We start from the raw sequence: 14,868 nt of genomic DNA, 5'->3' as shown, positions 1-14,868 counted from the left end.
GGGAGATGAAGTTGTTCGTGGAAATTAAACATGTCAAAAGGATCAAAGCGAGAAGGCATAGACTCCTCTTGCTAGACACACGTGACTAGGGGTGTGCATGGTCCGGGCGGGTGGTTCCCGACTTAGAACCGGGAACCGCCTGCTAAGGACCGCTTCCGAAAAATTGGAACCGGGATCCACCCGTTTGTTGCATGGATCCACCCGAACCGGACCGCCGGTCCGGTCCGGTTCCCGAGTGGATCCATGGAACCGATTTTGACGTGAAACAATTTTGGTTTTCAACATAAAACGGTCGGGTCTATGAGTTGGGAAGGAGGGGAGGAGGTCTATGGTCGAGTTTTCAACATAGAACGGTCGCAAAACAATTTTCTGCGGCTATGGCGAGTGGCCGTCGACGCGAGGGGGCGAACAGCGGCGGCGGCGGCGTCAACGCTTGGGGAGGAATCAAAATGGCAATAGGATTAGGAGGACCCGAGGAAGAGACAAAGAGAGAGAGAACCGAAGACGAAGGGAGTGAGAAGATGAGATCAATCTAGAGTTTTTTTTTAGTAATTTTTTTTAATATTAAAAGGTTCCGGTCCGGTCTGAGTGGGCGGATCCGCCCATGGAACCGGGAACCGGACCGTACCCACCGTTCCGAAAAATTGAAACCGGAAACCGGACCGGTTCTCTCAAGAACCACCGGTTCTGGGCGGTTCCGGTCCGGTTCCGGGAGGTCCGGGCGGTTCCCGGGTATTTTGCACACCCCCTACACGTGACTCCCTTCAGCGGAAATTGAGGGAACTCTCGCTAGCTGCAAGTTGCATCATGATGGAGACCCATGCCCAAAGAAAAATAAAGAATGAGGAGTTCCATTATTTTAATCGTGAGGAGGGCCTTCTTCAGCATTATGTAAAGAGGCAGGGAGGATGGGAGAGCTTTCCCGAAGCAAAAGAGGGAAATATTCGCTATAACTACACACGAGTGAACCAGTTTAGTTATTGTGTTAAGAATTTGTTTATTTTATTTATAAGATCGAGAGATTATTTCTTTAAAATCTATGAGAGCTAAATACTAACTTTGTTATTGGGTGTAATTAGGGGGTTTAGGAAACATCAAAAGTGTTTAAGCACTCAAATGTAATTATAATCTCTATTGTATCATTTGTTTTATATTGAAATTATAAGATACTTTTCCTATGGAGGTAGGTTATATCAATCAAACCACATAAATTCAATGTCCGGATTATTTCCTTCTTTTCATATCTATTTTATCTTATTACTTGCTTCATTTTTATAACAGCAATTCATACAGAAAATATAAGTTTTGTTTATCAAGGTTAGAGAACTGTAGATTCTATAAATTTGTGGGTTTTCTCTGTACATAATTAGCAATCCGCTATCAGCTTATTTCGATATAGGTGGTCAAAAACAGTGAATATCTTTTGCTGTCTTTATTTCAGGAAGGAGGTTGGAATTTTCAAAATATCTCTCAGGCATAAAAGTATGTTCTCCGTGTCAATGATTGATTGGAAAAGATGTTGACTGGAAAATATATAGATGACTTTTGAATTATCAAGCCGGTGAAGAATAGAGATGACTTTGAAGGTCATATTTGATTCACTTAAATTCGCTGCAATTTGTAAACAAATTTTAATAAAAAAAAAGAAAAATGGTGCGATGGAAGATTTTATTTGCCTAAAGCTAGATCATCCTTCATACTTCCCAGGCAAATTAGACAAACATGAAGACTGAAGCAAGAGAACCGCCATTAGATAATGATAAATAGACAGCCAAACGTCCATCATTCAAAACATTTAAAGAGAGATAGTGAACAAGACTGAAAACAGGATGAAAATGGTTCATAACAACAATCAACAACCAATCAAGAGGTAATCATCGAGCATCAACCATCAGTAGAAAAAACCAAAAGACAGGAACATATATATTTTAGAGAGAGGCAAAGGGAGGGTTCAAGGGTGGAGCACGGTATATACGGTCTGAATTATAGCGAGTGCGAAGAGGAGGATGGCTGCCATGACAGACAACATAGACCAAGGATTCCTGAAGTAGGTATGGTAGAGAGTAGCGATCCATGTGTACCAGGTCTTCTTGCAGAAGTCGCTGACCTCTTTGTGCACGCTATCGAGGCTACTCTCGGGTTCAAGCGTCACTTCCTTGCACAGCGAATTGAACAGCTCGGCGACTGCCTTGTCGCTCCCGAGGGCATTCTGGATGATGCCCTGGGCATCGAGCAGTGCGACATCCCCCTCTTTGTCGATGATTTTGTCCATGAGGAAGATGTAGGACGTGACCTCATTCCCAGCCCCGACATGTAAGTGCTCGAACGCGATAAGGTTGAGGTATACAGACTCCGTGGTGTCGTCCACTTGGATCGTGGGGAGACTCAGGACCCCTCTGGCAAAGGAGATGTCCTTGAGGCTGCTGCTCTTGCTCTTGCTGAACCAGATCCCGTGCTCGTGGAGCTTGGTGGCTGACCGGATTGTCTCCCGGCACGGCTTGAATGGGACCTTATTGGACTTGTCCTTCTTCTCGGACTTCTCATTCTTGGGCTTCTCCTCTTGGAACAGCAGGCTCTTCCTATAGACGTCCAGGACGTGTAGGCATTTGCCAACGTCCTTGCTGTGGCAGTAGAAGAAGTGGAGAATGAGACGGTTGATGAAATCGTGACCCTGCGTTGTTGGAGTATAAAGTCAGTGCTGTATGGGCTCGTCGAGCACTTATATGATCTGGGGAGGCTTACTTGTCTCAAGATGCAGCAACTCTTATGATGCAAGGAATAATCGACTCTAGATATATGGTAATATGGACAAGACAAAATTGGGCTGTCGTATGGATACTACTTGCATAAGAGGTGTAAAAAGAGGTTTCCGATGGATTGATGTAATAATGAAATTGTCGGTTAGTCTTGAATCAATCTCATGGATCCCACATGGAGTCCATCTGAAATCACCAAGATATGCTGTTAGCATAGGACGGCGGTTTGTGAAATCTCTCTTACGATGGAGTGAAATCTAAGAAACTAACCTTCTTGCCGTCACTCTCGACAGCCACCAGCCGATCCAGCACTAGCATTGGCAGTTGATTCTCCAGCATCAGCATGTCCCGCCTTATGTACGGCATTACGTGGAGCTTCCCGTGGTTGCTGAAGATGGGGTCGTTGACCTCATAGGCCGGTGTCAGCTCCTGGTTTGCAACTCGGAGGATCTCAAGCATGAAGCAGCCGTCAGTGATCATGAGCTCCAGGAACCGTAATGCCGCGCCCTCGCCACCGCCCACCTTCCACTCCAGGTCCAGTGCATCGTAGCTCTCCTCCAGGTCCTGCGCCACCTCCCTCAGGGACTCGAGGAAGGGCTTGAGGGGCTTCCCCGACCGCTCGAGGAATTTGAAAAGCGCACGGCACTTGTGTTCCTCCATAGGGAGAAGGTGCTTCTTGCCATAGTGGTAGGGGCCGAAGGAGACAACCTGCGGCTGATAGGCCTTGCTGTTGAGGTCGGTGATGCAGGCACGGACCCTGTAGATGGACTGCTTGTTCCAGCACTGTTGGTCGTTGGAGGCCTTGCGCTTGAGGTTGTCCTCGACTTGGACGATCCAGTCGGTCTTGTTCCAGTCCGGCCGTGGCGGTGAAGGACTCATGATGGTTCTGCAAGTTTCACAAGTTCAGCAAATTTCTGTCGTGGGGTGTCCTATGTTCTCTGTCCTTTTTTAAGCTGAAAGGAGTGAGAGGAGGGGTGCATCTATGGAGAGAGAGATGGGAAGAGTGAAGAGGGTTGAGCCCATTGCTTCAGGTTGAAGAGGTATTCCGGGACAAACCGTGTATACGTGTGTCTCGCTTTTTGTTGTCCGAGGTAAAGAGCGAACGTGCTTTTAGCGTGTCCCATGAAAGCCGTACGAATCGAATTGCATGGCACGCGGACGCGAATTCCTTGTATGAATAAATTATATTCAATGTCAATTTAGACATGAACTCGCATAATTATCATGACATTTCTTGTAATAAATTAACATAAGATGGTGCACAACACAATTTATGACCATCTTATATGAAATTTCAAAACTTTCACTTGTTTCGTACAGAGAAAAATTATTTCAATTAAAAAGATATATTAGAACTCAAATCAAAGTCAAGTTATATTAGAAAAGTCAAGTTTCTACATTAAACAAAATATTAGCGTGGATTTTATCTTTAATTTTTAATTTTAATTTTTTGGTTCCAAATCACATATGTCTACTGCGCCGCGAGCATTTAGGAGCTCCAAATCCAAAAGAATTTTGGGCGGGGGCACTGTACGATAAAGAGGATCCATATCATTTGCCGCGAACTGGACAAACTTGCTTAAAGCTGCCTCTTGATTACCTTCACAACCCAAGCCCGCTTTATTGAATCTTAAATTGGGTCGCGCCACTATACTAGAAGTATAACTCAAGTCCTCCCAAGTTCAGGCCCATCGGATGGTCCATTTTGACACTGATTTTCTTCTTTCTTTTCTAGATAATACCAAGAACAGTGCTCAAGGTTTCGCCAAACTCAACTCCCACTACTTTCCAAAAACATGTCACGTTAAGACTAATTTAGTCTTTTTACTAATATTTATTTTCAATTCCACTTATCAAACTTTTTAATGCAATAAATTCCTTTAATATGTTTGATTCGTACCCTCAAATCTTGTAATTATCATATTCTAATGTGGTTCAAAGATAACACGAAACCTACTCATTATAGTATACTTGCACATGTAAATTTAATGTAAAAGTATCCACACATTATTGTAAAAAAGGTCGAAGATTTGATAACATAAAACATGCTCGAGAGAGAGAGAGGGCCGCACGAGTGCGTGCAATGATGGACCATCTCTTTTTCACATGACAAGACCTAGGAAAAAAAACTCACCTAAATTGATCTAAGGTAAAAGTCGCATTTTAATATAGGTTGAGGTCACGATAGCGGCAACAAGCTTTATGGGCGCAAATATGTTGAAGGAACTGGTCGCGTAGTATTTTCATCTCAAGCATCAATCCTCAGAGAATCTTTATGGGCGCGAATATGTTGAAGGAACTGGTCGCGTAGTATTCATGCCAAGCATTAATCCTCAAAGAATCCAAACGAATGATGTGGAGTCGGAGGAGCCCCTCCAGTTGCAACCCCACCGCCATCTCCCTTTTGACCTAGTCCCCCTCTCACCCCCACCTTCTCCTTCTGTCACATTTAACAGTGTGCAAAAAGATCGAGAACCACCCGAAATCGAACTTGACCGGATCGAAATTGACTGTTCCAAAGGAATGAGTCCAATTCTCAGTTTCAATCTAGGTATCAGTCTAATTCTCCATTCTAGGTGTGCAATCATCCACCCATGTACTCAGCTAGACCAATAACATATAGATATATATATATATTTAATTTTTAAGAAAAATTTTCAACCATCAAAAAATTTAAGAAAAGAGAAATTTCTAAAACCCCTGATATAAAGCTCAACACTCATTAATTAAGTGCTTGTCCTATCTTACTCTCACCTTGTGTGAGTTGTTTCTTTATCTCTCCCTCGCGATCTTAGCTCTCAAGTGCAACGTCCATCGACTCATACCGTCAATTCTTAATTTTTAATATCGATCCAAATTTTTTACTAATATTACAATTAAAAATAAGGAACTTCATTTTATTTTTTTCTTTTTGCTTTATTTTGGCTTGATGAAAATGTTGCACTACTGAGTGCGTGAAACTTGACGAGGCCAGTTCCATGGACTCACTCGAAATACGACGGTACGATACGGAAACAAATGCAAGAGCGACGTGGGCCGGAGCTCGCGTGAGCCGGACGGCCGCAAGTGCCGGGGCAGCGTCTTTCAAAACAAGGCAAAGGGGGGCGCGGAGGGTAAGGAAAACAGGGGTACCTGCGAACGGCGTTCCCTACCCGGCTCGGCGGGTGGCGAACGGAGGCGAACTCGATAAATCGGACTGCGTCCAGTCGCCTCACACGGCTCCGAGCCACGATCCTTGGGAAATCGACTGCAAACCAATCGAGACCTACAGGGGCTTCGGCCCAGGAAATGGGGGCACCACAGCGGGTCGTCGGCCACGATTCGGGCACGGTGGCTGGCGGTCTCTATCCCTAACTCTTTTCACTCGTTCGAACTGTCACTCACAGCTCTCTCTCTGTCTCTCTCTTTCTCTCTGTCACGGTTTCTTTCTCTGCTCCGTTTTTTTTTCCTTTTTCCTTCCTCTCAGCCGCCCCCTCACCCGCGCCTTGCCGGCCGGCCCGATTTCCGACCCACAAATCCCGCTCCCGACTCTCTGCTCTGTCCCTGCCTCCTCCTGTGCTCAAATCTCGAACGAGCCTCCTTTCTGCAGCGAGCGTGGTTGGCGTGAGGGAAAGAAAGAGGGAAGAAAGAGGCTGGGCCTAGGGGAGAGAAGAAAGAAGGAAAGAGAGGAGGAGGCCGGGCCGAGGCCCAAAAAGAAAAGAAAGGAAGAAGGGGCCAGGTCGGTCTAGCTACGTTTCGTTTTTCTTCTTTTCTTTGTTTTTTTTTAATATTAATAATAATAATTTTATTTATCAAGTTTTAATGAATTATATTAATATTAATGTAGATACTCCTAATTTCTATATGATGTGCAATTTAAATGAAAAGTATTTTTATTTAGGGGTTAAAATTAATCCCTAATTTTTTTTTATGTAATTAAACCTTAAATGAATAGCTAAAATTTATGTGTCCATATACATTTCGTAACTTTTTTATATCAGGCAACCTTCTAAATCTCTCTTTTGAGATGAATGCACGACGTGCATTTAAGGCTTAAGTTATATTAAGAATATTGATGACACCATGTCGGGTCCCTTTTGCCCATACATTCAATCGTTAATCCCAAATTAGGCCACTGGTGGTTATTCCTTTCTTGCTTAGGGAGAAAGTGCCTCGGTTTCTCTTTCATAAGAACCTAATAAACCGATTATATGCGTTCTAATGGAAGGGGGAAAAACCGATTAGAGGCTGTTTACTGCTTTTGCCCCTTTTTTTTTTTCAAATGAAGAACGCCGATATATTCAAGTATCTAATAGTAAGCACACGGTAGCAAAACTTTAGGAGCATGCGTCTAATGCATCGTCGATTTGTCTATCTTAGGTGTAGCTGCCACTCATTTTACTATATTTAGTCAATATTATATCAAAATAATGTAATTTTTACACAACTATCATGTAATTATAAATGACTCCGTCCACCGTGTTTTCCACAAAATTTACTTTATATGACTTTTTCGGTTATCGGAATTATATTAGGAAAAAGTACCAAAAAATTCATAAACGTATTGCGTTAGTACTAATTCAATCATAAATCATTCAATTGAACTAATTAAATACTAAACATTTTCATATTAGTTCAAATTCAATTCATCCGATCAATTTAGGCTGTAAATTACTAATGTTGACATTGACAGTTTTACGTGATACGGCCAGTATTAACATGAACATTTTATTATTTATTTATTATTATTTTTTACCTTTCTTTCTTTTTTATTCTTTCCACCGGTGGTCAGCACAAGCCCTAGTCGGCGAGGCCAACCCGTGCCCAAGCGAAGCCCAACGAGGTTGCCCTAGCCTGGTTGAAGGTCGGCCTCGCCAAATCTAGTAAGGCCAAGCATGGGTTGTGCCAGCCAACAGTGGAAAGAAGCGTAAGAAAAAGAAAGGAAAAAAAAAAGAAAAATTTCAGAAAATTGTTTAAAAATTATGAAAAATGTCTACATCATGGCCGATCATGCTACATAGGACTATTAGCATTCACATCAGCAATTTCCAATCTAAATTGATCGGATGGACTAAATTGGTACCAATGTAAAAATGTTGAAAGACTAAATTGATTAAATTGAAAAGTTTAAAACTAAATTAGTACCAGTGTAATATGTTTAGAACTTTTTTAATACTTTTTCCCATTATATTAAGGCAATGTATTTCCGAAAGAAGCGGCAGGTTTTAGGTGATGAAATTACACGGGGCACTTACGATTACACTTTTTACCTTCTAAGCCAACATTAGCCTCAAAATGATTAGTATCGGTTCTCTAAGAAAGAGCAGCGGCTATGTGCTAATCCATAAAGAAATTTCATCTTCTGATACTAAAGATGCAGAGGAGTTCTAAGCTTCTAGAGCTTAGCCTGTAAAACTCTTGACGAGGAACTTCCCGACTACATTAGTCAAACAGCCAATCAAGAGAATCATCATATGATGATGATGAACAAACAGTCAAATGTCTATTATGAACATGACTGAAAACAGGAGGAAATAATTCATAACAACAACGAACGGTCAATCGAGAGATAATTATCGAGCATCGCATCAGGAGGAAAACTATATATTGTACGGAGAGGCAAAGGGAGGGTTCAGGGGTAGTAGCTGAGCACGGTATAGACAGTCTGAATTACAGTGAACACATGTCGCGACCTCTTTTTTTTTTGGCGCCCGCAATCAGGTACGAATGCCTAAGGAGGCTAATGGCTCGGCTGAATTTATTAAGCCCGGACTCTCCCAAGTCCGCCAATTCACGACTTAATAGTTTGAGTTTTTAACCTATAAATTAATTTTAAAACGGAGTCGCCACTAATCGGTTTGGGGTGGGTCGATTAGAAACCCTAAGCGAAGTATCGGGAGAAATACTCGCTCTGCGCAACCGAGAGAAATTAGGATCGGGGACTTGATTACACTAGTTAATCACTAATGCCCTTTCGGTACCTAATCTTGTTTAAACCTAAGGCTTTTTGGATTTTGAGGATTTTTCCATACATTTTTGGAGGAAAAACATTTTTGAGTCTTTTTCTCTCATTTTTGGACATAAAAGGGATTTTTTGGGGGTTTTTTTTTGGAAAAATACAAGTCTTTTTTGGCTTTTTCTGAAATTTTTGGCTTTTTTCATGAATTTTGGCTTTTTTTTTGGATTTTGGCATTTTTTGGAAAATATGAAATATATTTGATTTTTTTATTTTTCGGAAAATAAAATATTTTTTAATATTTTTAAATATTTTGGAAAATAAATTATTTTTGATTTTTCTCGATTTTTTAGAAAATAAAACATTTTTCGACATTTTTAATATTTTTTCGATTTTTGGAAATTAAAACATTTTTAATATTTTTTGAAAATAAAACACTTTTTGATTTTTTTTGATTTTTTTTTGAAAATAAAATATTTATTATTTTATATTAAAATAATAAAATAAAACCGACTCGGGTCGGATCCGCGGGTTGGGTCCGACCGGGTCGGCGACCCAAACGGATGGGCCCGCGTTGCGGGCCCGGCTCGGATTTTTCATTTTTTTTTATTTTTTTTTTAATTTCTTAAAACGCGCGTGGCGGGCGTTTGGGGACGCCCGGCCCGGCCCGACGACCCGGGTCCACGACCCGTTCCGCGACCCGGCTCCTGCGATCCCTACCCGGCCGGATCCGAATCGCGACCCGGTCTTCCGCGCGCCCGCAATTCGTGGAATCCCTGCCCGGTTCCCCGATCCGGGTCCGACCCGACAACCCGGGGTTGCGACCCGGAAAATCGGGAACCCTTGGGTTCCCGAATCGCGGCGCCGAGGCATGATAGCGGGGACGACAACGGCGGCGGTGACGGCGGCGGCAACGGCGGCGGCGGCGGCAGCGGCGGTAGCGATGAGGTTGGACTTCGGAGGGGGAAACTATGGCGGCGGCAACGGCGGCGGTGGCGGTAACACTACTGTTCGTGGCGATGGCGTCGGATAGTGGTGGCCGGGCAACTCGGTTTCCCGATCGGCGCGGCGTCGACGGACCGATCACGGCAACGGCCGCGGGTGGGGCACGGCAACAAGCCGTCGAAAGCAACGGCGTCGGGAGCGGGCGAACGGCTGCGGCACGACATCCGGCGGCAACAACGGCAGCAAAAACCAGATCTACCGGCCGGACCCTCCTCGGCCTTGATTTCTCCTCACTCGGGCCGGATCCGAGCCTCCACCGGCCGGATCGACCTTCTCGAAGTCACTCGCCGCCGGCCTTCCCGAAGTCTCTCGGTGGAAGGCGGGCTGAGCTGCAACTCGAGCTCTCTCCTGCGCTCGCCCTTCAACCCTTCCGATGTCTCTCGGTGAAGGATCTCCGAGCTCGCCACGCCCTCCGACGATGCTTGCGGCCACCTATTTATAGGAGAAGGAACTCCGGTCGACGGAGGGGCTCGGTCGCCGGCCTCGGCTTGCCCACCGGTTCCGCTCGGCTGAACCGGTGTCCCATCGAGCTTTCAGTGGCTCGCTCGGCATTAAAGGCGCCTGCGATCTTATCCCCTCCGGCCGACGTCGCCCTACACTCCTCGGCCGTAGGCCGTCCTTGCGCGCGTCGCCGGCCACCGCGCGTGAGATGCAAGCGGCGAGGAAGAAGAAGACGGGAGGAAGAAGAAGAGAGAAAAGGGGCCGGGCCAAGGGTGAAGGAAAATGGGCCACATGGGCCACGCGGAGGGGGAAGAAAAGGAAAGAAAAAAGGGCTGGGCTTTTGTTTTTGTTTTTTTTGTGTTTTATTAATTATCTTATTTATCCGAAATAAAATAAAAAATTAACAAAATAAAATTAACCTAATTAAAAATGAGGTGTCAACATTTGCCCCCTCTTTGAAGGTGAGCTCGCGAGAGGTTGCATTCAAAAGACAAACTGATGCCTCAATTTTATCCATACATGCGTAATAGATTATTTTTATTTGGGATCTATTATTCTATGTAGGAAAAGAGCAATATAACTTTACATATACTAAGACAGATAAGAAGATACCTGTAGTTACTTAGGGAGTGAGTGAGATAGGGTGTGAACCTTTAGTTTTGGCAAGTATCAAGGCGTCATCTTACCTGGTGATATGAAGAGGTTGCTTTTCAGGGCTCGAACCATTCTTCGGTCGCTGTTAAAACAATCAATGATTTGTCTAGGACCCGAACCTTTTTCGGTCGCCTTGACGGGAGATTGCTCCTTCGGGACCCGAACCATTCTTCGGTGCGCTGTTGGAGTAGTCGGTGGTTTGTCTTGGACCCGAGCCATTCTTCGATCGCCATGACGGGGATGCTCTTCCGGGACCCGAACCATTCTTCTTCACCGTGACGGAACCATTCTTCGGTCACTGTTAAAACAATCCATGATTTGTCTAGGACCCGAACCTTTTTCGGTCGCCTTGACGGGAGATGCACCGACCTTTCTCAGGGCATCTCATTTGTGGGTGCCTGATTTGTATCGAGGACACCAGTTGGTACCCGACCTTTCTCGGGAGATGCGCCGACCTTTCTCAGAGCATCTATTTTGTTGGGGTGTCTGACTTTTGTCAAAGACACTGGTTGGAACCCGACCTTTCTCGGGAGGATGCGCCGACCTTTCTCGGGGCATCGATTTGTGGGGCGTCTGACTTCTGTCGAAGACACCAGTTGGAACCCGACCTTTCTCGGGAGGATGCGTCGACCTTTTCAAGGCATCGATTTGTGGGGCGTCTGACTTCCGTCGAAGACACCAGTTGGAACCCGACCTTTCTCGGGAGGATGCGCCGACCTTTTTCAGGGCATCAATTCTGGATGATCACAAGCATCGGAGGGGTGCTTGGATAATCACAGGTACAAACTCTTTGGGGATACCTGAATGATCACAAGTATCGAAGGGGTACCTGGATGATCACAGGTACAAACTCTTTGGGGATACCTGGATGATCACAAGTATCGAAGGGGTACACGGACGATTACCGGTACAAACTCTTTGGAGATACTGGATGATCACAAGTATCGAAGGGGTACCTAGACGATCACGGTACAAACTCTTTAAGGAAGAATCAAGGCATACGAGATATTTGTGTGGAAATATCGAGGATGGGTCTTGCATATACGTGAAGGTCTCTCACCTCCTGGTAATTGAGAATATTGGGGACGTGCCTCGCATATTCATGAAGGTCTCGCACCTTTTGGTAAAAGGGAATATCGAAGACGTGCCCCGCATATTCGTGAAGGTCTCTCACCTCCTGGTAATTGGGAATATCGAGGGCGTACCTGGGATATTCGTGAAGGTCTCTCACCTCCTGGTAAGTGGGAATATTGAGGATGTGCCTCGCATATTCATGAAGGTCTCCCACCTCCTGGTAAAGGGGAATATCGAGGACGCACCTTGGATATTCGTGAAGGTCTCTCACCTCCTGGTAATTGGGAATTGAATGTAGCACGAGGCTTACCTGGATTGCCACAGGCACTTAAAAAGGGTGGAACACCTGGATAGCCACAGGTGTACAAAGTCTTGGGATACTTGGATGAACACAAGTATTTAATGATACAACACAGGACCACTCGGTTGGTCAAAGTGTAAGAAAGCATACCTAGGTAGGCGTAGGCACACAAAGCAATGGAATGCTTGAACAGGGTGCTATTATTTAGGGGACAACTTGGGTAAGTCACAAGTGTCATAAAAAGGAAGTACCTGGACAACGGTGGGTACTTAACGATATGGGGATACCTAGACAGCAGTAGGTATTCAACGATAAAGGGATACTTGGTCATTCACAAGTATCAATACTCCGAGGACAACTCGAACAGGTCGAGTGTCGTTAAGAGGGAGTACCCGACAAGTGGTGGGTACTCAAAGACAACGGGATGCTAAGACAACAGTAAACATCGAAACTCAAGGGACAACTTGAATATGTTGAGTGTCAAGAAGAGAGTACCTAGACAGTGGTAGGTACCTTAAGACAAATGTGGATAGGGATATGCTTACCTGGCAATATCCCTGATCTCTGAAAGTATGTCTGCTATTTATACATGATTGTATATGCTGTAAATTCATGAGTTCAAAATGAGATTCATGCAGGATAATTTTGTTAGTTCTGCATCTTTTGATTTCCACCGGGGAAGATTTTGAAAGACAACCTTCATTTAGAATGTAGATGTCTTGAGCATGCCAGATTAGGGACTTTCAGTCTGAAAGGACTTTTCACTCACTCTCATGGAAAAGGCTATCCGACCATTGATGCGGGATTTATAAGGACCACACTATCTCACTTTGTCATCATGTCGGCGGGGGTCCGAGTATTCTCGCAAACGGTACAACTTTACCAATGTGAGAGGTCTTTGTTGAAAATGATGAAGTCTTGGTCATCGGCTCATCAAAGGGACCATCAAGGTTGAAGGCGATGGATGAAAATGTTGCACGACCACCTCAGGGTTTACAAGTCAAGAACCTGCGAAAAGAGATAGAGTAATCTTGCTCGTACTTCTTCAAGCGATGCTTATAGACATATGAAATCCTACATTAATTGAAGTGCCCCTAGTCTGAAGAGACTTTTACAATGGGATGCAATGTAGGCTTGATTCATGTGTAAAAAGGTAGAGCTAGTGATTGCCTTGGCATTTGTCACTAGTCTTTCTCCTTACTGTCAAATGGAGGTTCTATGGACCACAACAGCAACATTTTCTTGGCTGCATTTTTTACTGGGGGGCATTGGCCTTGCTTTTACCAGGCACACTGCTTTTTTCATGCCCCTATTTTTATTCCAGTTCTTCTTTTATGGGCATTGACCTTGCTTTTACCAGGTACACTGCTTTTTTATGCCCATATTTTTTCATTCTTGTCGTTGGAGGAACTGGCCTAGGCAAGTTCAATCGAAGCACCGTTATTAGACTTTGAGTCTTCATCTTCGATGGGTGCTTTTGGCTATCTTTTGCTTAAATGGCGGTAACTTCTATTTTTTCTCAATGTGAGGTAAAATTACAGACTCACTTGGGTTGTACAATGAATACAAGTGCATAGAGAAAGAATTGCTCTTCGTCATTCTAGGGCACTTAAATTAATGTGAGTGTTCATATGCAATAAAGACACCCAAAGATTGATGCAAGTGCGAGCAAGAAAATTTCTATCTCTCTTCTCACCTTGTGATGCTGCTTCACTTCTAATCCGCCCCGGTGTAGGGGTTGTTCTTGACGGGGGTATGAGAGAAGCTTCACCAATGTATGGGGCTCAATGGGGTGAGCGATGGAATGCCTCTCACTATTTTGGTTATCGTACCATTCGCGAGAGAACTCTTTACCACTGCAGACCATGGAATCTTCTGCACTCATCTCACAAGTGTATAGATGGGGGACGTGTGTAGGATATGGCTTGCCTTTCATCATTCGACACGCCTCATCCAGCATGCTCAATTAATCTTGTATTCTTCACTTAGCTGTCTATTCTAATAATTCTCAATGGAATCAGTGATTTAGACAGACAAAATCATCATGCAGAATTCATCTGGAGAAGACATGCAACATTTTGAATATGATGGAGTTTGAACTCTTCAAAACAAGTGAATGGTTTTGACTCAAAAAAGACCCTATTGACAACTTTAGGGGCTAACATAATGGTGTTTCCAAATATGTTAGATTTTGAACATCAAAAGAGTTATTCGCAAATGGACGTCGATGGTTGTCCCTATTGATTAGGAATATGACACATGAATGATCGATCGGGGTTGGGAATCGATCGGGCATCTCTGCGCTTTTGCCCCTGCAGAAGAGAAGATGTACAAGTAGATCAATTAGTCTGGCCAAAATCAAATGTGAGTTGAGGCCTAAAGATTTTCTGTCATTTGCTTTGGCATTTCGAGATGCCATTTTGGAGAGTTTGTCATGCCTCTCATTGATTTATTATCTTTGTTTTTGACGGTCGAGTTAATCCTGCAACAAACAAGACATGCTTCTCATTGATTCGTTATCCTTGCTTTTGTCGGTCGGGTGATCACACAACAAACAAGAGGGAATGTGTTAGTCATGAACTCTTTCAAGAGTCAAATAAGCTGGAATCGATACAACTTTACCCTTCATTGGTTTGCGAGATGATTTGGTGAACCTGAAGTGAGAGGGGACATGAAGTCCTATGTCCCTTGCTTCATTAGGT

General features: G+C 44.1%; 1 protein-coding gene across 2 annotated transcripts; it reads right to left on the bottom strand.

The window, feature by feature from the left end:
* Positions 1–1,754: 1,754 nt before the first annotated feature.
* LOC104422224 (UPF0481 protein At3g47200) lies at positions 1,755–6,327 on the bottom strand. Of its 2 annotated transcripts, XM_018864302.2 has the most exons (4): positions 5,889–6,327; positions 3,813–3,924; positions 3,027–3,642; positions 1,755–2,671 (listed from the first exon to the last, which is right to left on the bottom strand). In XM_018864302.2, the coding sequence occupies exons 2-4, from the start codon at positions 3,878–3,880 to the stop codon at positions 1,952–1,954; spliced, it is 1,404 nt and encodes a 467-aa protein (XP_018719847.2). In that variant the 5' UTR covers positions 3,881–3,924; positions 5,889–6,327; the 3' UTR covers positions 1,755–1,951. The 2 variants fall into 2 exon arrangements, with proteins under 2 accessions (XP_018719847.2, XP_010032782.2); XM_010034480.3 differs by lacking the exon at positions 3,813–3,924.
* Positions 6,328–14,868: the final 8,541 nt, after the last annotated feature.

The sequence above is a fragment of the Eucalyptus grandis genome, chromosome 10 (genome assembly GCF_016545825.1).
Source record: "Eucalyptus grandis isolate ANBG69807.140 chromosome 10, ASM1654582v1, whole genome shotgun sequence".
NCBI lineage: Eukaryota > Viridiplantae > Streptophyta > Magnoliopsida > Myrtales > Myrtaceae > Eucalyptus > Eucalyptus grandis.
This window is presented reverse-complemented; position numbering and strand designations above follow the sequence as displayed.